Raw genomic sequence first — 23,291 nt, forward strand, 5'->3', positions numbered from 1 at the left:
CAAACATGCAGCCAGAAGTTTATTTACTTCAAGCAAGCCGACATGTTTGTAAAAGTCGATCTAATTCAAAGTCTCCCGGAGTCTCGCACGAGACCCAGTTGCAGTGCTGGTGTGTTCAGGAGCAGTGGGAAAAGCTACCGTTGTGTCATAAACACAGGAATATCAACTCTTTACTTGCTTGAAGTGTTTATTTTTTTCCACATACAGCGTCAGGTGGCTAATCAAACATGCGCCGAGAAGTTTTTTTTACTTGAAGCAAGTAAAGAGTTGATATTCCTGTGTTTATGACACAACGGTAGCTTTTCCCACTGCACCTGAACACACCGAGCACGGCAACTGGGTCTCGCGCGAGACTCCGGGAGACTTTGAATTAGATCTAGTTTTACAAACATGTCGGCTTGTTGAAGTAAATAAACTTCTGGCTGCATGTTTGAGTCTCCATCTGATGCTGTCTGTGGCTTTGAGGGATGGAAACAGCCTAAACAGCGGAACTTACATCCACTCCCATTCATTGCTGCCGTGGCGATGCGGGGACAGACGCAACTACCGCAAAACAGGAGACATTAAACTGAAAATCTTCAGATTCCTTCTGTTAGACCTAAAATGATATGAAAATACACCCCAGAGTTGAATTCGACCGGAATTGTCCTTTAAGTGAGAGCAGGGTTCCTACCATGCTCCTCAAAGCTGCTTAGTGCCAGAGAAAGAGATACAGACCATAATGATACAGACCATAATGATACAGACCATAATGATACAGACCATAATGATACAGACCCCCTCAGGCCACGACAGAGGTGTCATTCAACTTGTTGTAAGTCGATGTACCATCACAAAAGTTATGAAAATATTTTATGAAGGTTGAAAAGTTCCTTAGTGTTGGTTTAACTAGAACATAGTATAGATAGAGGTACTAGTACATAGTGTAGATAGTAAACTAGAGGGTTAAATACTGATTAAAGGTACTAGTACATAGTGTAGATAGTAAACTAGAGGGTTAAATACTGATTAAAGGTACTAGTACATAGTGTAGATAGTAAACTAGAGGCTGTGGGTTAAATACTGATTAAAGGTACTAGTACATAGTGTAGATAGTAAACTGTGGGTTAAATACTGATTAAAGGTACTAGTACATAGTGTAGATAGTAAACTAGAGGGTTAAATACTGATTAAAGGTACTAGTACATAGTGTAGATAGTAAACTAGAGGGTTAAATACTGATTAAAGGTACTAGTACATAGTGTAGATAGTAAACTAGAGGGTTAAATACTGATTAAAGGTACTAGTACATAGTATAGATAGTAAACTAGAGGGTTAAATACTGATTAAAGGTACTAGTACATAGTGTAGATAGTAAACTAGAGGCTGTAGGTTAAATACTGATTAAAGGTACTAGTACATAGTGTAGATAGTAAACTAGAGGGTTAAATACTGATTAAAGGTACTAGTACATAGTGTAGATAGTAAACTAGAGGGTTAAATACTGATTAAAGGTACTAGTACATAGTGTAGATAGTAAACTAGAGGGTTAAATACTGATTAAAGGTACTAGTACATAGTGTAGATAGTAAACTAGAGGGTTAAATACTGATTAAAGGTACTAGTACATAGTGTAGATAGTAAACTAGAGGGTTAAATACTGATTAAAGGTACTAGTACATAGTGTAGATAGTAAACTAGAGGGTTAAATACTGATTAAAGGTACTAGTACATAGTATAGATAGTAAACTAGAGGGTTAAATACTGATTAAAGGTACTAGTACATAGTGTAGATAGTAAACTAGAGGCTGTAGGTTAAATACTGATTAAAGGTACTAGTACATAGTGTAGGTAGTAAACTGTGGGTTAAATGTACGGATGATTAAAGGTGCATTCCCCCTCTCTCCCTCTCAGATGAGTCACGTGAGTGGGAGCAGCTCCGGTGTTGTGGCTCCGCCCCTCAGCCGCGCTCTGACCTCGTCTGACCCGCCGCCCACCTCTGTCCCGTCGCCCACGGCAACCACGGCGACCACGGCGACCACGGCGACCCCGGCCCTCAACAACAACAACAACATGAAGAAGACCCCCGACGTCACTTCCTCTGCAGGTGGAGAACATGAAGGTGACATCATCACGTCATCACATCATCACATCATCACATGACCATCAGGAGCGAAGCAGTCAGCTGGTCAGAGTCTAATGTCTGTGTGTGTGTGTGTGTGTGTGTCTGTGTGTGTACAGGGGCTGAAACAGGCATCCGGACAGTGGAGATCACAAGGGTAAAGTAACACACACACACACACACACACACAGGTCACCTGGTGTAACTAGGTGTGATCTGGTCTAAACACACTACGGTGGCCCTGAGGTGCAAATCACAACAGCAAATCAGAAAACACAACGGCAAATCAGAAAACACAACGGCAAATTATAGCTGCTGCGCAGCGATGGGTCGGGTCCGGGCTACTTTTGGGCAAATTTAGGCAATTCTGAGCAACAAACAGGAGAATAGGAAGACAAGACAGTTGTCCTTATAATGTCCAATTTGGACCAGTTGAGGATTGAACCCACAACCTCGGGAACCAAAGACCGCGGTCCATCACACTGAGCTAATTGACAAGAGGCAGTTCAACAGTGGCTTCACAAATTGACTAAGACATTCACTGTCCTGTAGGCAGATTTGAAACCACAGTAAAAAGAAAAATCAGTTTTTGAGGTAAAATAATAATATGTATTTGTTAAACATCTACTATGAGTCTAAGATGTTAGGAGCCTTCGGACATGGTCCAGTCCAAGCTATTTGGATTTTTAAACTTAGAGGCTTTCTGTGACGCGACAATTAGGACAATTGTCTTGTATTTCATGTTGAGGACATCTGACATATTGATCTGTCATCATCATCATCATCATCATCATCACCCTTGCTGGGTCTCGAACCCACAGCCTCTGACACCAAGAACCAACTCTTAACTCACTGAGCTAACTGGCTGGTACTGAGACTTGCTGTGTAGCTTCATTTATCCACTCAGGTGAGCCAGTGCCCGGGCAGCTGTTGTGATGAAATGGTCAAAATGTCAGAAATTCAGTCATCTAAACAAAAATCTGATAATACATAAATTGCATCTTGACAGCATGAAAATGTTGGTGATTTGTTTTTAATGATAAGTGTTTTGCTTCATAAGAGAAAATCTGATGTTTAAAAATTCCACACTCACATTGGCTGCAGTTGTTCCCATGAGAGCAGAATTCAAAATGTTCTCAAAAATTCAGTTTTTGAATTAAAATTCTGATATTTGCCAAACTTCATTAACCATGACTCCAAAATATTCTAATTTTTTTTCAGGAAGTTTGAAAATGTATTTAGCAAGAATTTGATGGTATATGTTTACAGTACCGTTTACAGTCAAACGTTTTCATGCACTGTAGGCTCAATTTTTGCTTAATCAAAAATCCGAGAAACAAGTTTTGTGGAGGACGGTCTGGAGATGCTCTGTAGCAAGTTTGGTGTCAATTGAGCAAAAATTGTGGGAGGAGATACATTTTAAAAGTTTTACAGTTATTGAAAAAAACAGAGTGATGGACTTCATAATTTGTAATAAGTTTAAGTGGACAAAAGTTTCAGCAGTATTGAGGCTACATTGTGGTGAAGTTTCAACACTGTAGCATCTACCGTTGGTTTGGTAGGAATTTTTAAAGTTTTTAAATTTAAACGCTTATTGTGCCCCCCTCGGATGTTTCTGTGAAGTTTGGTGAGTTTTCGCCCATGGGAAGTATGACTTCCTTGGAAGAAGAAAGAAAGAAAGAAAGAAGAAGAATTCCTAGGAATACAATAGTGTCCTGGCAGCTTAGCTGCCCGGACCCTAATCAGAAAACACAACGGCAATAGAGAAAACACAACGGCAAATCAGAAAACACAACGGCAATAGAGAAAACACAATGGCATGTGTTTTCTGTTTTACCTTTGTGTTTTCACTTATTGTGTTGTGTTTTCTGATTTGCTGTTGTGATTTGCACCGTAACACACACCTCTCTCTGACCTGTGACCTGTGTAACAGGGTGTGAGTGACTCTCTGGGGGTGAGCATCACCATGGTAACACACACCTCTCTCTGACCTCTGACCTGTGTAACAAGGTGTGAGTGACTCTCTGGGGGTGAGCATCACCATGGTAACACACACCTCTCTCTGACCTGTGACCTGTGTAACAGGGTGTGAGTGACTCTCTGGGGGTGAGCATCACCATGGTAACACACACCTCTCTCTGACCTCTGACCTGTGTAACAGGGTGTGAGTGACTCTCTGGGGGTGAGCATCACCATGGTAACACACACCTCTCTCTGACCTCTGACCTGTGTAACAGGGTGTGAGTGACTCTCTGGGGGTGAGCATCACCATGGTAACACACACCTCTCTCTGACCTCTGACCTGTGTAACAGGGTGTGAGTGACTCTCTGGGGGTCAGCATCACCATGGTAACACACACCTCTCTTTGACCTCTGACCTGTGACCTGTGTAACAGGGTGTGAGTGACTCTCTGGGGGTGAGCATCACCATGGTAACACACACCTCTCTCTGACCTCTGACCTGTGTAACAGGGTGTGAGTGACTCTCTGGGGGTGAGCATCACCATGGTAACACACACCTCTCTCTGACCTCTGACCTGTGTAACAGGGTGTGAGTGACTCTCTGGGGGTCAGCATCACCATGGTAACACACACCTCTCTTTGACCTCTGACCTGTGACCTGTGTAACAGGGTGTGAGTGACTCTCTGGGGGTGAGCATCACCATGGTAACACACACCTCTCTCTGACCTCTGACCTGTGTAACAGGGTGTGAGTGACTCTCTGGGGGTGAGCATCACCATGGTAACACACACCTCTCTCTGACCTCTGACCTGTGTAACAAGGTGTGAGTGACTCTCTGGGGGTCAGCATCACCATGGTAACACACACCTCTCTCTGACCTCTGACCTGTGTAACAGGGTGTGAGTGACTCTCTGGGGGTGAGCATCACCATGGTAACACACACCTCTCTCTGACCTCTGACCTGTGTAACAGGGTGTGAGTGACTCTCTGGGGGTGAGCATCACCATGGTAACACACACCTCTCTTTGACCTGTGTAACAGGGTGTGAGTGACTCTCTGGGGGTGAGCATCACCATGGTAACACACACCTCTCTCTGACCTCTGACCTGTGTAACAAGGTGTGAGTGACTCTCTGGGGGTGAGCATCACCATGGTAACACACACCTCTCTCTGACCTCTGACCTGTGTAACAAGGTGTGAGTGACTCTCTGGGGGTGAGCATCACCATGGTAACACACACCTCTCTCTGACCTCTGACCTGTGTAACAGGGTGTGAGTGACTCTCTGGGGGTCAGCATCACCATGGTAACACACACCTCTCTCTGACCTCTGACCTGTGTAACAAGGTGTGAGTGACTCTCTGGGGGTCAGCATCACCATGGTAACACACACCTCTCTCTGACCTCTGACCTGTGTAACAGGGTGTGAGTGACTCTCTGGGGGTGAGCATCACCATGGTAACACACACCTCTCTCTGACCTCTGACCTGTGTAACAGGGTGTGAGTGACTCTCTGGGGGTGAGCATCACCATGGTAACACACACCTCTCTCTGACCTCTGACCTGTGTAACAAGGTGTGAGTGACTCTCTGGGGGTCAGCATCACCATGGTAACACACACCTCTCTTTGACCTGTGTAACAGGGTGTGAGTGACTCTCTGGGGGTGAGCATCACCATGGTAACACACACCTCTCTCTGACCTCTGACCTGTGTAACAGGGTGTGAGTGACTCTCTGGGGGTGAGCATCACCATGGTAACACACACCTCTCTCTGACCTCTGACCTGTGTAACAGGGTGTGAGTGACTCTCTGGGGGTGAGCATCACCATGGTAACACACACCTCTCTCTGACCTCTGACCTGTGTAACAGGGTGTGAGTGACTCTCTGGGGGTGAGCATCACCATGGTAACACACACCTCTCTCTGACCTCTGACCTGTGTAACAAGGTGTGAGTGACTCTCTGGGGGTCAGCATCACCATGGTAACACACACCTCTCTCTGACCTCTGACCTGTGTAACAGGGTGTGAGTGACTCTCTGGGGGTGAGCATCACCATGGTAACACACACCTCTCTTTGACCTGTGTAACAGGGTGTGAGTGACTCTCTGGGGGTCAGCATCACCATGGTAACACACACCTCTCTCTGACCTGTGTAACAGGGTGTGAGTGACTCTCTGGGGGTGAGCATCGCGGGGGGGAAGGGCAGCCCGCTGGGCGACATCCCCACCTTCATCGCCATGATCCAGGCCAACGGCGTCGCCGCCAAGACGCATCAACTGAAGGTAGAGAGAGAGAGTGTGTGTGTGACGGTGTGTTATGGTGCAGACACACTAGAGCTGTAAAAGAGAGTAAGGACACCACCACTGACTCCCGTGGTAAGGGTTTAAGGGTTTAAGGGTTTAAGGGTTTACAGTTTTTTACGATTGAATAAACACTAAAATCTAAAGTTTTGCCCAATTATCAAAACCTTACACTCAAGGAGCAAAACTTGGCCCCAGATTTGCACCACTGTAAGCACAATGAGTCCGTTCACACTTTGTGCAAAACAATACACACCGTGATTTGAAACACTAACACACACGTCTATGCATTAGACACAGAAGTATATCAAGATGTCACTTCCTTGCAATTCTAAAGCACTGACTGTCAAAGGACCACACCTATGAGCCAGTTGATTGAACACTGCCATCAGGTGTGCAAACACAAGATTGCTTAATTGTAGACACACCAATCAGGTTTAAGCACTATAAAAATGCAGCAGGTGAGTTCACCAAGCTTAACCAAAATGGAAGGAAGAGGAAGAGGAAGAGTGAGGATGAGAGGGGGAATCGGAGAAAGAGGAGAAGAAGGAGGCAGAGGCCGTGCCAGACAAGGGGGTAGATCGGACTACACGTAGGCGTAGCTCACAGTCGGCCATATGAGGACGGGCAACTTGCTCTGACTGACTGCAGTTACAGTGCAGTAGATGGTGATCCAGTCATCTGCACTAAAAAAATGATTCATAACTCTGTGAAAAATAAATCAGTATGTAGCTATCACTTTAACTATTTGCATAATGTCACTATAATGTTACTTTTACAAAAAAAAATACATTATTAAAATTATCCGTGATTCTAAATATGCTGCATCATAACTGCATAGATGTTCATAAAAATCAAACTGTTTTGAAATCGGACAAAAACTGAGCAAGTTATGGTCATTATAGCAGAACATGCAGCAGAGGCTTAATGCTCTGGGGGAGAGAGTTGCCCGTCCCAAGATGGCCGCCGTACTGGCTACGATATGTCATTGGGAAACAGCTGGGGGTGAGTCATCTAGTTCTTATATATATCTATGGTGCCAGAGGCCGTGGCCGAGGAAGAGGAAGAGGAAGAGGAAGAGGAAGACCTCAAGCAGGAGTAGGTGAAGCTCAAAGGAGAAGAGGTCCAACTTTAAGCAATGAAATTCGCAAAAAGCGTGAGCAGACATTGTGTTTACAGTTGTGCAAATCCGAGCGATGTTTTGCAAATTCACTGTGTGCTTCACCCATACTACTCTATGCACTTAGAAGCAGAATTAGCCGAAAGTGTTTAAGGTTTTCAACAGCAGAGTGTAACTGGTGCAAACAGAGTTAAGTCATTTGCAACGTGTGTGTTTCATATGGTAAAAAAATATGGTTTTGATAAGTTAGTGTATAGTTTTTACATGAGTGGTTCATTTTGCAAAGGAGTTAAGGTGTTTTGCTAATTGGGTATGTGGTTGTGCTATTCGTGTGTTGGGTTTTGCTAAACAAAACAAAACAATCAAAATTGTGTTTATTCAATCGTAAAAAACTGTAAGGGTTTAAGGGTTTAAGGGTTTAAGGGTTTTGTGCCCCTTGTGGCAGGATATGGGTATTGCAAAAGCGCCCAGAAAACCCATTCACTCCAATGTATGTGTGTTGCCCACTTGCTGGTAAATTGATGAAAACGGCCGTGTTTTTGTTTTTAGGTGTCTTGGTCATATCAGATTATACTTCTAATTTGTTTATTACAAAATGTAGATTGAAACATTAATGTAGACAACTGTTGTTTTTACTCTCCTATGTATTAAAGCAGATATCAGTGGAATGTTTTTGTTAATATAAGTCCTAAATAGTCCTATTTTCCGTCAGCAATCACTTACATGAAGTATTTCAGCCTAAACACGAGTCTCTCCGTCACTCTGCTCTGCTGTAACCCGAGGAGAAAATTTTCCTTGTGGGATACAAGTGTTATCCAATGAGGGGAGAGAACGGCATGAAGGGCTGTGTGTGCAGCCAAGGGATGCGCGTGAATGTGGTGACGTAGCACGAGGACCAATTGATGCCTGACAAGGGCGGGGGCTGCTAACTCATGGTGCGTTCAAGGAAACTCGTACTTTGTGTTTTTCCTTCCTGTGAAGTCATACCAGTTCGATCTGGTACGAGTTCACGGGTCGGAAGTTACGAGTGGCCGTTATAGGGAACTTTCACAGACAACAGGACGGTAAAAACACGAGCTACGGGTTACCTGGAACGCTACCAAGTCGTAGTTGTGACTTGAAGCTGTAACTTACGGTTTCAAAAGCCTGCCTTGAACACAGCATTAGCCGAAACGGCCGTGCCACTGATATCTGCTTTAATGTTTATCAGTAAAGGATCCTCAATGATGCTATTAACGTGGGTGATCTATAAATGTCCTTAAATTATTGAAAACACCACACTGCTCATTCACCAACAATGCAGAGATGTCAGTTCTTTATTCCTCCACCAGGAGGCGCTGCCATTGGACCGATGCTGTCACTACTCTCTGTTACAGTGCGGTTCTGTGTGACGTGGTGCAGAGCTTGAGTTTTGCTCTGCCGTTTCCAACATGGCGGCCGGGTCACAAACGGTCTCATTTTACAGTTAAACAACACACTCATGGCTATGGCGCATTTCCACTAGCACGGCTCGGCTCGGCTCAGTTGTGTTTCCATTACAACTGAGTATCACTTGGTGCCTCCTCGACGTGGGCGGGGAAACCCTTTCGTTCCGTGTGGAGCCGTCGAGCTCCCTCTGAATCCTTTCTTCAGCAACCAGAGTCAGGAACGTCTGGACCTCCTGGACCAACCAGGGACTGGATTTCTCCTGAGAAGCCTCTGGTGTTCCAAGTCAAACAGCTACAAACTGAAGCAGTAAAAAGTGCTGTCTTGTCTTGAGTCTCGTTTTTATTTACATTCTAGTCAGTCGTCGAGCCATTAATGACGCTTCCAGTGACGACACTCATCGGCCAATCAGTGGAAGGCAGTCGGCTGACGTCACGTTTTAGTAACGCTTTGATACCAAAAGTCGACCTGGTTGCAGGTACTGCGTGCTAGTGGAAACACGCACATAGTGCGCCGAGCCGAGCCGAGCCGAAGCGCGCTAGTGGAAACGCGCCATAAAGTCTGTTTCTGAAAACATTTGAGGCGGGAAATGTGTAGTGCAGTAACAGAATCTTGATTCATATCTGATCAATACTCTCTAGTTTGATAGTTTGAACGGAGTTTCTGAGCCGGCTGCATTGCATCAGACGAACCCAATTAGCATAAAGTAGAAGTGAAGTCGTGATTATGGAGATTCACATACGGCGACTGGACTGATCCATGATGCACCACGCGGCCGGAGCTGCTGCTCTACATAGACAATGAATGGGAACCGTCGACTTGACGTGCGTCGCCGGAGTTGGTGTGTCTGCACCTTTAGTCTGCACAGATGTGTGTGTCTGTCTAACTGTGTCTGTGTGTGTCTGTCTACTGTGTGTGTGTGTGTAACTGTGTGTGTTTGTGTGTTCAGGTGGGGGACAGGATCGTCAGTATTAACGGTCAGAGTCTGGAAGGTCTGTCGCACAGTGAGGTCGTCACCATGTTGAAGAACAGCTACGGAAACATCAGCCTGCAGGTAACACACAGCCGCTGCTGCATCCAGGACTTCTTAAAGGTGTAGTGCCTAACTTCTATGGCCTCCTAGAGGATTTCTGCGTCATTACAACGATACGGCCGGCACCTCGATATGGTGTATGGCCCCGGTGTAACCCGCCCCTCCCCTCCCCACCGCTACCGTTTATCTCTTTCTTCACCAACAGACCTTCTGCCCAACGGGAAGGCGTTTTCTTTTTAGTAGGATCCACCTCTGAACCTCTTGGTTGCTGCTTCGGGTTGTCCGCCATGTTGCTTCTAGCAGCGCTCTCCTCCCCCCTCCCTTCTCCTTGTCAGGTAAAACCATAGACTGTAAAAAATATGGACGTAGCATCCGTGACGTCCCCCATTGGTTTTGGGGAGTCGTTTTTGTGACTCCAACATGGCGGCCTGAACAGCGCCATGTTGGATTGGCCGGCCGAGAACCCGCCCACTGGCCTCGAAGCAGCTGTCCACGGAGCTGCTCGGACCTGTCACTCAACGTTTCTACGCCCTAATTGGCCAGAGTTTTAACCTAATAACAGTCAAACGGTAGAGTTAAACCCCTCAGAGTTTTAAACCTAATAACAGTAAAACAGTAGAGTTAAACCCCTCAGAGTTTTAAACCTAATAACAGTAAAACGGTAGAGTTAAACCCCTCAGAGTTTTAACCTAATAACGGTCAAACGGTAGAGTTAAACCCCTCAGAGTTTTAACCTAATAACGGTCAAACGGTAGAGTTAAACCCCTCAGAGTTTAACCTAATAACGGTCAAACGGTAGAGTTAAACCCCTCAGAGTTTTAACCTAATAACGGTCAAACGGTAGAGTTAAACCCCTCAGAGTTTTAACCTAATAACGGTCAAACGGTAGAGTTAAACCCCTCAGAGTTTTAACCTAATAACGGTCAAACGGTAGAGTTAAACCCCTCAGAGTTTTAACCTAATAACAGTAAAACGGTAGAGTTAAACCCCTCAGAGTTTTAACCTAATAACGGTCAAACGGTAGAGTTAAACCCCTCAGAGTTTTAACCTAATAACGGTCAAACGGTAGAGTTAAACCCCTCAGAGTTTTAACCTAATAACAGTCAAACGGTAGAGTTAAACCCCTCAGAGTTTTAACCTAATAACAGTCAAACGGTAGAGTTAAACCCCTCAGAGTTTTAACCTAATAACAGTCAAACGGTAGAGTTAAACCCCTCAGAGTTTTAACCTAATAACGGTCAAACGGTAGAGTTAAACCCCTCAGAGTTTTAACCTAATAACGGTCAAACGGTAGAGTTAAACCCCTCAGAGTTTTAACCTAATAACGGTAAAACGGTAGAGTTAAACCCCTCAGAGTTTTAACCTAATAACGGTCAAACGGTAGAGTTAAACCCCTCAGAGTTTTAACCTAATAACGGTCAAACAGTAGAGTTAAACCCCTCAGAGTGTGTGTGGGGGTAGAAAGTATCGGTTGAGACCAGAAAACGTTGTGACACCAGGCTTTGATCATGTTTATTGAGGATGTAAAGTGGGTGATTTTAACATGGGGGTCTATGGAGAATGCTGCTTTCTGACACCAGCCCCCAGAGGAAGAAGAGGGGATTGCAGTTTGTTGAACGCTTCACTTCTCAGACCGACAACTGCCCCCTTTGGGTAAAAAACCCAGTAGAACGCGTTATGCTGCATTCCAGGCTTTTGAACCCGTAAGTTACGACTTCAAGTCACGACTTTCGACTTTGTAGCGTTCCAGGCGACCCGTAACTCGTGTTTTTCCGACCTGTTACCCGTGAAAGTCACTATAACGGCCGTCAAACTCGTAACTTCCGACCCGTGAACAGGTCGGAAAAACACGAGTTACGGGTTTGCCTGGAACGCACCATTATTTCATGTCAATGTCGCCCAAGAGTAGACACCAAATACAAAAATAACCACCGTTAAACTGTGTGTGTGCCTGGGACGCTGTTCAGATGTAGCGTCTTTTGTGCGCTTAGTTTTTTAGTTTTTTTAGTTTTATTATGGCCCCATTAGTCCTCACCTTGGTAAGGACTATTCTTCCTTAAACCTGTTCAGAGGCGCGTCATGTGCGCTCACAACCAAAAAATAAAATAAAGCCGTAGCGGGGCACAATTGATGCGACGCGGTTGTTTTTTCGTCCGCGACGCACAGCTGCACGAACTTCTTCTCAACCCCCGATTTAAAGGAGAAGGAAGAACATGAGATGTAGAATGTGTTTTATAGAAGAGAAACACACACGTCAGGACCAATGACTTGTATCATCAGAACAGACCTGTCCTGTGATGTTCAGCCTGACTTCACATCTAGGCTGAACATCACAGGACACGTCTGTTCTGATGATACAAGTCAGCAGTGTAAAGCTCCAGCATGTGGGAGCCTCCTTTACTAAATTGGGGATGGGGGTGGGGGGGGGCAGCTGTCAAGATTTTAATTTTACATCAAACAAAACACCAAAGATGTGTAGAAATGAAAATGACGTGCTTCCAGGTATATTCTTTCTTGTGTTTTGACTGTCTGCGTCTTTGTTACTCTGGCAGAGAAACGTTTAATCTTCTTCGTTTTTAATCCAAAGACACTGGGTCCTACATTTCCCACAATGCAACTGGAGTTCTTATTGCAGCCAGGAAGTGTCCACACATAATGCAGAAGGTTTAATTAAACCTCTTGGCCCTTCTCTTCTCTATGTGTGTGTGTGTGTGTGTGTGTGTGTGTGTGTGTGTGTCAGGTGGTAGCGGACACCAACATCAGCGCCATCGCCACTCAGGCGGAGAGTCTGTCCAGCTGCTCCAGTGTCTCGGCCAACACCGACACACCCACCGCAGAGCCAGAGTGAGGACACACACACACACACACACACACACACACACATTTACAGAGATGTACAGTGTCTAAACAGGAAGTGTTTAAAGGGATAGTAACAGTAACAGTAACAGTAACAGAAGACTTTATTAATCCCTGCCGGGCAATTCAGTTTCTACAATCCATCATACACATACAGTCAGTCACACACAGCCTAACACACATGTCAGAGGTAGCATGATGGAACATAGGAATGTACAAATGCAACTCATATCTAAAAGTGTAAATAAAACTTGTAACACACGAGGCAATGACGGTCAAGTGCGATCTTAGGAGAATAAAAAGTAACAATGTTAAGAATAAAAATAAGAGGTAAAAAAATATATGTATATGTATTTCTATGAAGATAATATATATATATATATATATATGTATACATACATATAAATAAGAAGGATTCACATAGTCAACTCAGCATTTAACAGCACGACTGCTGAGGGAACAAATGACCTGCCATATCTATTGGTCTTTCTGGGAGGCAGCGCATAGCGCCGGCCTGACGGCATAAGTGCAAATTCATTTTTGAGAACATGATCATGATTCATAATGCTTTTGGCTCTTTGTAGGACACGTTTCTCCCAAAGAGAGTTCAAGTCACACAACCTGATGCCAATAATGTTGGAACACACTTTTACAATACTGTTCAAACATTTCCTATCTTTTACCGTTAGATTGTTGAACCAGCAAATGAAGGAAAAGGTGAGGAGGCTCTCGATAAATGATAGATATGCAGTGTGAAGAATAACTTTAGAGACTCCGAAGGAGTTAATCCTGCGCAACAAATAGATTCTCTGCTGGGCACGTTTGACCACCGTCTCAGTGTTGATGTCGAACCTCAGTTGAGAGTCAAACATCGTGCCCAGATATTTGTAAGAATTTACAACTTCTACATCCTCACTGTGAATCCTGCTTGCTTTGACAATTGGCCTGTTCCTCCTGAAGTCAATGATAAGTTCCTTTGTCTTAGAGACATTTAAATCCAGGAAACTATCATTGCACCACTTGGCAAACTCAGTGAGTACATGACCATGGTCAAACTCTGCATCTCGCAGAAGAGACAGTACAGCGGTGTCATCTGAAAATTTTACTAGAAAACTGTCCTCTTTAGTGGACCTGCAGCTGTCCGTATATAGGATAAAAAGCAAAGGAGAGAGGACACAGCCTTGTGGAGACCCTGTACTGGACACCTTGATATTGGATAAATTACCATTTACTAAAACCTGCTGTGTCCTGTTAGTTAAAAAATTTAAGAACAAAGTTAAAAGCTGATCCGGCAAGTTAAAATAGGCAGCCAGCCTCTCAATTAAAATGTATGGCTGCATCTTGTTAAAAGCTGATGAAAAGTCTGCAAATAGCAGTCTAGCATGAGTTTTGGGTTTCTCCAAGTGTTTAAAAATTTTGTCTAAGATAAATATTTTGGCATCGTCCACACCTTTGTTTGTTTGATATGCGAACTGAAGTGGGTCAAGTTTGCCCTCAACCAGAGTGAGGACTTCCTCTTTTATGATTTTCTCTAGGTTTTTTGCCACCAGAGAGGTAAGTGCCACAGGTCTAAAGTCCTTTAATTCTCTGGGTTTGCTGACCTTGGGAATGGGAATTATAAAAGAAGATTTCCAAATTGAAGGGAGCATACAGCTATCAATGCACAACTGGAAAAGGAGGGTGAAGATACCACTGAGTTGTTCGGCACAGTGGTGGAGTGTACGACCACAGATAGAATCAGGACCAGAGGCCTTTCTCTTTTTTGTTTTTTTAAATAAAACCTTGACTTGTTCATTGCATATCAAAATGTCGCTCCTAGGAGTCAAGGTGTTCTTTAACCTAGAGACTTCACTGTTAAGATCAGACCTTTCAAAACGAAGGAAGAATGTGTTAAAAGCATCAGGTAAACAGTCATCTTTAACACCATCAACACTAATTAGCTGACTGGACTCGGTACCATACTGGTTGATTGCAGCCATAGATTTGATCCCGTTCCAGGCTGACCTAAGATCCCCATTTGTATATTGTTTTTCAATTCTTTCCCTGTACTTACTTTTGGCTTTGCCTATTTCAGCTCTAACTTCTCTGGATGCTGCTTTGATCTCATAAGGATCCCCCAGGAAGAAGGCCTTTTTTTTCTTATTAATAACGGACTTGAGGTCTTTTGTTACCCATGGCTTATTATTTGGGAAAACAACAACATTTTTCACTGGGATAACAGAGTCCACACAAAAAGTAACATAAGATGAGACCGTGTCAGCGAGTTCATCTAAGTTGTCACCACATCCGTCTAAAAAACATTGCCAATCTGTGCACTCCAGACAAGCTTGAAGGGAAGAGATATTGTCATCAGTCCATAATTTAACTGTTTTTATCTTTCTCTCCTGGCGTCTGATGCATGGAACATAGGTTGGCACAAGGAGGATGCTATTGTGGTATGAGGCCCCCAACCCAGGCATGAGGATAGACTTATAACCTTCCTTAACGTTGCCATAGCACAAATCAAGTGTAGTGAACTTTTGTGTGGTTGGACAAGTCACATATTGTTCATACGTCCGCAGGACTTTGTCCAAACGGACGTGGTTCATGTCCCCCAAATAAAATTTGGGAGCGTCACTGCAAATTGTGTCCAGTCTGTGAGATAGCTCCATAATCACTTGTGTAGCTGCAGTAGCGTTTGCTCGGGGATGACAGTACAGCAGAGTGAAAAAAAGTTGGGGGAACTCCCTCGGTAAATAGAAGGGACGTAGAGAGATGGTAAGTAATTCAACGTCGGGGGTGGAAATTCTCTCCCGCACATGAATAGATTTGCAATACCTCTGATTTACGTAGAAGCAAACACCTCCACCCCGACACTTCCCCGTCACATCACGGGAGCGGTCCAGTCTGATGGGAACGCCGAATCCTGTCAGCGCCATCTCGTTATCCAGGTCGTTCTCGTTGAGCCACGTCTCGGTGATCCCAAGTAGGCAGCATTCTTTAATCTCCCGTCTCGATATTGCCAGGGCCTCCAGTTCATCTATGTTGCGCCTCAAAGACTGCGCGTTGGATAGGAAGACTGAGGGTAGGGGGGGTAATCGGCGTCGGTCATCCAGGCAGAGCTTTTTAACTCTGTGCTTGATACCTCCTCTCCTGCCTCTTTTCCTCCGCGGTGGCCGCCGGGGGGGATTCCGGACAAAGTGGAGGGGCACAAAAATCTCCGCTGGCAGATCAGTCGGTCTTTCGCCCCCAGATGCGAAGCGCAGAGACAAGAGAAGTTCTCTGCTCAAGACGACTCGGTCGCCATGCTGCTGAATGGGATTTGCCCCTTGACACGCGCTGCAAACCAGCGTGAGGGCGAAAAGGAATACAATGAGTTGCATAGTCCATCCCAGGTTCCACATCTTTTACCACCAGCGTTGAAAGAACTCATGCACACTGCATTCAGAGACGCTTGATACATGAAACATACGTAAAAACAAACAAACAAACAAAACGGTACGAGCGGGCTGTAGTGGGTCGCACACAGAGGAGCGCCCCGGAAGTTGTAGTAGTAGTAGTTCAACATTTAGTCAAACTGGCCCATCAACATAATCCCTATAGTCATAGCAGTAGGTTCGTTACCTTTAATTGTCGGTGCAAGCTGTTTTTAGAACGGCGGAGCAGAGCTGTGAGCTGCTCAGAGCTACGCTACGGAGGCTCATTATCATCAAATACACAATCCAACAACTCCACAACGCTCTGGTGGACAAGTTGTGAGCTGCACATTCACCACGCTATGAGATAATAACACAACGTTACCACACAGAGTTGTTTTAGAGGGAAATACAGAGACTGTTGATGATGATGATGACTGCTCAAGAGAGCGATATAAACATTCATTTATACCCACTGCAATACAGCTGTACAACTCCTCAATCTGATTAATTAATTCAGTCACCATAAGCATCCTGGACCCAGCACTTCTTTTAACTTCTTAACTTTTAACCTTCTACACGCATCTCTTATTCATATATTTATTTCTTTTTTATTTTGTGTTTTAATACACTATGTGTTTTTATGTCTTCATGTATTTTTACTCAGTGTTTGTGACCTGTGTTGTTGTCTGTATTGTCTTGCTGCTGCTCTGTGACATTTTAAATTTCCCCTCGGGGATTAAATAAAGTATTTCTAAAAACTGTCCCTGAAGGCAACGTGCATCAGTGGTTTTACATGAATTTCCCTCTAAAACAACTCTGTGTGGTAACGTTGTGTTATTATCTCATAGCGTGGTGAATGTGCAGCTCACAACTTGTCCACCAGAGCGTTGTGGAGTTGTTGGATTGTGTATTTGATGAGTTTGATGAGGGAAACCAAGAAATCCCATAATGAGCCTCCGTAGTGTAGCTCTGAGCAGCTCACGGCTCTGCTCCGCTGTTCTAAAAACAGCTTGCACCGACAATTAAAGGTAAAGAACATACTGCTATGACTATAGGGATTATGGTGATGGGCTAATTTGACAAAATGTTGAACTATCCCTTTAACCTGAATCTGCCCCCCCTCCCTCAGGGGTCCACGGCCCCGCAGCATCACTCTGGAGAAAGGCTCCGAGGGTCTGGGCTTCAGCATCGTTGGGGGGTTTGGGAGTCCACATGGAGACCTGCCCATCTACGTCAAGACCGTCTTCAGCAAGGTCAGGACCTCCGACAGCCACGCTAACAGTTTCCATCCACTCCAAGTGTTTGTGCTAAGCTACGCTAACAGTTTCCACCCACTCCAAGTGTTTGTGCTAAGCTACGCTAACAGCTCCTGAATCCACCTATAAGTTCATTTGTACTTCTCAGGTTCATCAAATATTCCTCTAGACAAATCAATATCAAACCTATACCTACCTTTGTATCATACATCTCGTAGACAGTTTTCAATAAGACACCGTGGAGCCCAGTTATGGAACAAAAATATGCATTTATTTACTAATTCTCTAAATTTATCCAGATTCAAATCGAGACTAAAAAATGCTCTGATCACAAAACATTGTTACATAGGATACTGACTTTTTGTAAAACTTTGTAATCTGTTTTGTTTTTTGGTTTGTTTGTTCCTATTATTATGTGTTTAGTCTAACCCTTTTTTAGACTTTTTTTTAGACTTTATTTTATTTGCACATATAAAATAGAACAAAACATTTACTTATCTCTCTTACTAGTCAGAAAGATACGATAAAGAAATGTGCAGGTGAGGTCTGAAACCTGAAAGGCTTCTAACACGACCTCACCTTGATCTAACAAATAATTGAAGCACAGTCAAACAATAATAATCACATACCTTGTGCAAGGTATCTCTTTCTTTTTTTTTTTTTATTCATTAAAAAAAAAAATTCTCCTTTATTTCATTCTATTTTGTATTATTTTGTTTATAATGCTATTCAAGATATATTAATGTTTGTTTTGCTTTGTTATTTGTACAAGTGCTTTTATAGGTGAGGTTTCAATATAAGCCCATAATGTCTTTTTTTCAATTTATTTATTTATTTTTAATTTTATTGTTGCTTTTATAATCGTGCAAATAAACATAAACACTATGATAGCAGGTGTGTGTGTGTGTGTGTGTGTGTGTTTCAGGGGGCGGCGGCGGTGGACGGGCGTCTGAAACGAGGCGATCAGATCCTGTCGGTGAACGGAGAGAGTCTGCAGGGAGTCACACACGAACAGGCCGTCGCCATCCTGAAGAAACAAAGAGGAACTGTCACGCTGGACGTCCTGTCTTAACACACACACACACACACACACACACAACCACACACACACACACACACACACACACACACACACACACAGAAGCTCCTGCGATGCTTTCATGTGTCTCACACACACACACTCTTGACTCTTGGATGGAGAAACTGAACTTCCCAAAATGCAAAAAAAAAAAAAAAAAGGAAACAGCATCAGACGGTGCCAACACACACACACACACACAGACACACAGACACACACACACACACACACACACACACACACTGTGCAGCACCTTTAACAGAGCTCAACAACCTCTGCTTCACTGAGATGAAACCTGGTTGTTCCTGTAGAAGCTACTGATCATCAAAGTCGTTCATTGAGCAGAAATCTGAGTATTTTCATCATCTCTTAGTTAATTATTAGTTATTATTTGGTGTGAAGATCATCAATAGTTGCAGCTCTGGAAATGACCCACAACTCCTAATAACTTTCACGGCAGATGATTAAAGAGTTGTTGAGATAGTTGAGTGTTAGCGGTGTCGCCGAGGTCACCAGCGTTCGTTCACCACGTCCGTGCACACACAGTTCCATATGATCAAATCCATCCAGCTGTTAGTTAAAGACTTTAATGAGTTTAAACGTGACACTTTCCAAGGTGGAGAGACTCAGACTGACGGAGGTTTAATAATCCAGAGGAGCGAAAAGGGAAACGTTGATTTTAAAAGATGTGACTGGGCAGTATCGTCTCCGTGGTAACAGATGGGTTCGCCGTTCGCTGCCGTCCTTCCAAACCTGTGCTGCTATGGAGCCATTTCCCTGACATTAAAAGTTGGCATTGAAAACAGAATTTGGCATTGAAATAAAAGTTGTATTGACACTGAAACAAGTATTGGTATTGAATAATGTTGGAACACAGACATAAAAAATACAATATTTTATTTGGATTTTTTAAAAATATATTATCATGTAGTTTTCAATGTCAGTCTTCAGATTTCTTCTCCATGCGTCCCTAGCCCCCCCCCCCCCTCAGACACTCCCCCCTCCACGCCAAAACCCTGACAGTCACTTGGCATTGAAAAAAAGAACATTGAAACAGAAAAAAAAAAAATTGAAACTGAAAACCAGTGAGACTGGGGGAAAATACAGTGTAAAAAAACACACTGAAAAAGATGGACATGAAGAAAAAATCTGAAGACTGACATTGAAAACTACATGATAATATATTTTTTAAAAATCCAAATAAAATATTGTATTTTTTATGCCTGTGTTCCAACATTTTTCAATGCTGATACTTGTTTCAGTGTCAATACAACTTTTATTACAATGCCAAATTCTGTTTTCAATGCCAACTTTTAATGTCAGGGAAATGGCTCCATATGCTGCCGCCATCGGTGCACGATCAGAGTCTGCAGCACAAGGACGGCTGGACCTCGTCCTCCAGATGTGGACGGCTGAACCTCGTCCTCCAGATGTGGACGGCTGAACCTCGTCCTCCAGATGTGGACGGCTGAACCTCGTGTTCCAGATGTGGACGGCTGAACCTCGTGTTCCAGATGTGGACGGCTGAACCTCGTCCTCCAGATGTGGACGGCTGGACCTCGTCCTCCAGATGTGGACGGCTGAACCTCGTCCTCCAGATGTGGACGGCTGAACCTCAGACATTCACCCAGGGAGAGAAAACTTATGTCCACTCTGATCACTGTTATTTTGAAGTTATGTACATTTACATTCAATATTCAAAAATAATTAAAATCAGATTGAGTCCCTCGTTTACCTTTATAATCAGTATAACAACATGTAATAACTGGTTTATTTATCTGCATAATAAAGATGTAACGACTGGTTGGTGGCTGCAGTGGAATTATAAAAAACAAATGGAATAAATACTTTAAACTTTGATAAACACTTAAACCATTTATTACAAGTGTTAACTGCATCTAAACACTAAACTGAGGGACCTGAACTGAAATGTTTAACAAACACTGAATATTTCTTTTTTTTTTTATGTATTTTTTCTTTCTCTTTGTGTCCATTAAGCACAATCTGTGAAATCCTATGTGACCACTGTCCAATATTGGCTTTGTTGCTGTTAATAAATCATTTATTATTGCTTCATAGATCTGTTATAAGATGATTAATGACCTGATGAGTTATGACAAAGTGTAAAATCCCGAGTCAACAGTTAGAGCAGTCAATTGACTATATTAGATTTTAATCAACAGACTCTTTATCATTTCTTACATATTTATGTCACTACAAATCTTTTCTGATTGATGTCTTATAACTGATCTATTCAGCATTAGGAAATGGGTTATTAACAGTAGGGAAGTGATTAATTACAGCTCATACACCACTGTTTTAACTGTGACATCGTGAAAAAGCAAGAAATAACGGGAAAATCAGCTGTTTTTAATTGTTTGAATTATCATTTCTGATGAAGTGCCATCATTTGATCTTGATTTTTTTATTTTTAATTTGTTTGAGTGTTGTATGATTCTCTCACACAGATGTTACTATATCCCCGACTCCAGATGTTCATCACTCAGTCCATGAACATTTTAACGCTGATGTGACTCTCAGGACTTTGGTGGGATGGATGGAGCTTGTCCGTCACTCACGGCAACAGATACAGTGTCTTCCACGTGGTAGTTTCAGCAGAGAGAACATATTAGAAATAATAGAAGGTTTTTTGTAGAAGAGACGTGAATGAAAGCAGCAGACCAACGTGTGATGTGTTTAGCCTAGTTTAGCACAAAGACTGGAAGCAGAGGAAAATCCACCAACTCCTCCTGCTAAATCATGGAACAGAAATCCTGACAGTCAATCCATGATTCGTCATATTGCTTCAAAATTAATGAATCAAATTGAAGTTCTGTCAGGACCACTATGTCAAAATAATATTTATTTACTTGCACAGTTTAATTTGGCGGTATGGTACTGTTCTGGGACCCCCTGCTCTTCCACGCGCTTGCGTGGAAAGCCTGAGGCAGGAAGAGCACCTTCCTGCCCTTCACGAGCCATCATGAACGGCATAAGCAGGGAGCGCAGCAGCAAAGAAAACCCAGACAGAGCAGAGCAACCAACAAGATACAATGACAGGAGGAGCTGGGGCGGAGGTGGGTTGCAAAAAAGCCGGCAGAGGAAGCAGCAGCAGCAAGGGAGGTGACGTCGGGCTACAGCAGTTTAAACAGCGCGCCCTGAATGCAGTTCCCCAATAGGGGAGTCAGCTGAGCCATCAGCTGATCTGCACAGGTGAAGACAGTTACGCTGTGCTGATTAGAGCTTGACGTCATGGCCTGCCAGAACTAACGCTATACGCTTAATTTATTTTAAATGGAAATAAAATAAAATACAATTTTGATTAATGGATTGGCAAAAATACTCTATAATCACTACACAATAGATACTTAGAGCATATATAAAGCATTCTTCCTACATTGATAGCCTACTCATTTATAAAAACAGTTCCAAATGTTTAACTCTGGATTAATGAGCTCATCCATAATAAAACATCTAAGAACTCACTCACTGACCATTAGTTCATGTTAAAGTGCAGCATCAACGTTGATCTAAATGGTTTTTTCAACGTTTACTGACACTTTATAAATTATTTTACGAACCACTGACATCTCCTAAGTAACTGGTATGTAAATCCATTATTTATAAAGAGTGACAATACATTATAGATTATTTTATTAATCCAGAGGCATGTAGTTACTGTGTTTATAAATGACTGTCTAATGCTTCATAAATGAGTTAGGTATGATTGGCTAATACTTCATAATGTGTAGTTTATATATAAATAGAATTCAGAATATTTTTCCAAATAGCTTCTTCTGCATCACGCCGTCGGCCTGTTGCTTCCATCTCGTGTTAACAACATGGAGACACTGAGCTGCTGAGCATCAGTCAGTCTCAACCATGAAGGGAGAACAGTTTGTTCCTTTACACATATCAATCAAGTGCAAGATACTTAATGTTTATGCTTTTTGTGTCATAATTGTCTTAATCTTTATTGATTCTTTATCTGTAGATGTCAGAACAGATGAACTGTAATTTATTTTTGTTCCTGAATTTAACAATGTTTTTGTTGCTCTTGTTGTGCTCTTCTAAAGTGTCTGGATCACAACAGAAACATTAAAACCAGCTGCAGCTGCTTTTTATTTGAACTCATGTATTCATCATTTCCTACGGTGGCCCTGAAGGTCAATAGAAAAGATACAGTATATATATAAGAACACAGTGATGTATGTTGAGGAAATTTACCCCATTGACATTTTATGGCTGACATTTTTTTTTTTACATTTAAGAGGTTTTTATACTATTACTGTCACTATATTGACTAGCTGTAGTTTTTCTTCATGGCCTACTTACACACTAAATACATTCGTTAATTACAAACAAAAGAACAAGAAATAAAATAATAATAATAATGAATCCAAACAATAACAATTGACAGTTTTAATCAGTTCATGTTTTTTTTATAAAAAAATACAAATATAGATATAAATGGTAAATCTCTCCAGATCCACATATCGCTCACAGGTACAGAGTCCAGATCCATACTGAGAAGATTCTCAAATTCCCATGGTTCAAATTCAACCGTTTCACATCTAGAAAAAGAAAAGGCACAGGCAAAGTCCAGCCATGTCAGTCAATGGTCTGATTACAAATTGATGACACTGTCCAATTGGCCATAATTAAAAGTTTAGAATTAAATACTGTGGTAATGTGGTAATGTTGGACATATTGTATGCACCATTTCTCCTTCACATCAGCTTCAGCTTTGTTGCCAGACA

At 42.8% G+C, this 23,291-nt stretch overlaps 1 protein-coding gene across 3 annotated transcripts in view; it reads left to right on the plus strand.

Annotated features, from left to right (window-relative positions):
• Positions 1-18,680, plus strand: part of patj (PATJ crumbs cell polarity complex component) — a 193,416-nt gene extending 174,736 nt beyond the window's left edge. For all 3 annotated transcript variants that reach the window (XM_085775262.1, XM_085775264.1, XM_085775265.1), the window contains exons 41-47: positions 1,894-2,101; positions 2,221-2,258; positions 6,225-6,347; positions 9,860-9,964; positions 12,684-12,787; positions 17,327-17,450; positions 18,379-18,680. In XM_085775262.1, coding sequence (XP_085631388.1) covers positions 1,894-2,101; positions 2,221-2,258; positions 6,225-6,347; positions 9,860-9,964; positions 12,684-12,787; positions 17,327-17,450; positions 18,379-18,525 — 849 coding nt within the window. In that variant the 3' untranslated portion in view covers positions 18,526-18,680. The remainder of the gene's footprint in view (positions 1-1,893; positions 2,102-2,220; positions 2,259-6,224; positions 6,348-9,859; positions 9,965-12,683; positions 12,788-17,326; positions 17,451-18,378) is intronic.
• The last annotated feature ends 4,611 nt before the right edge of the window (positions 18,681-23,291 follow it).

This window comes from Trachurus japonicus, chromosome 4, assembly GCF_045865225.1.
Source record: "Trachurus japonicus isolate A0001 chromosome 4, Traja_1.0".
In the NCBI taxonomy this organism is placed as follows: Eukaryota; Metazoa; Chordata; class Actinopteri; order Carangiformes; family Carangidae; genus Trachurus; species Trachurus japonicus.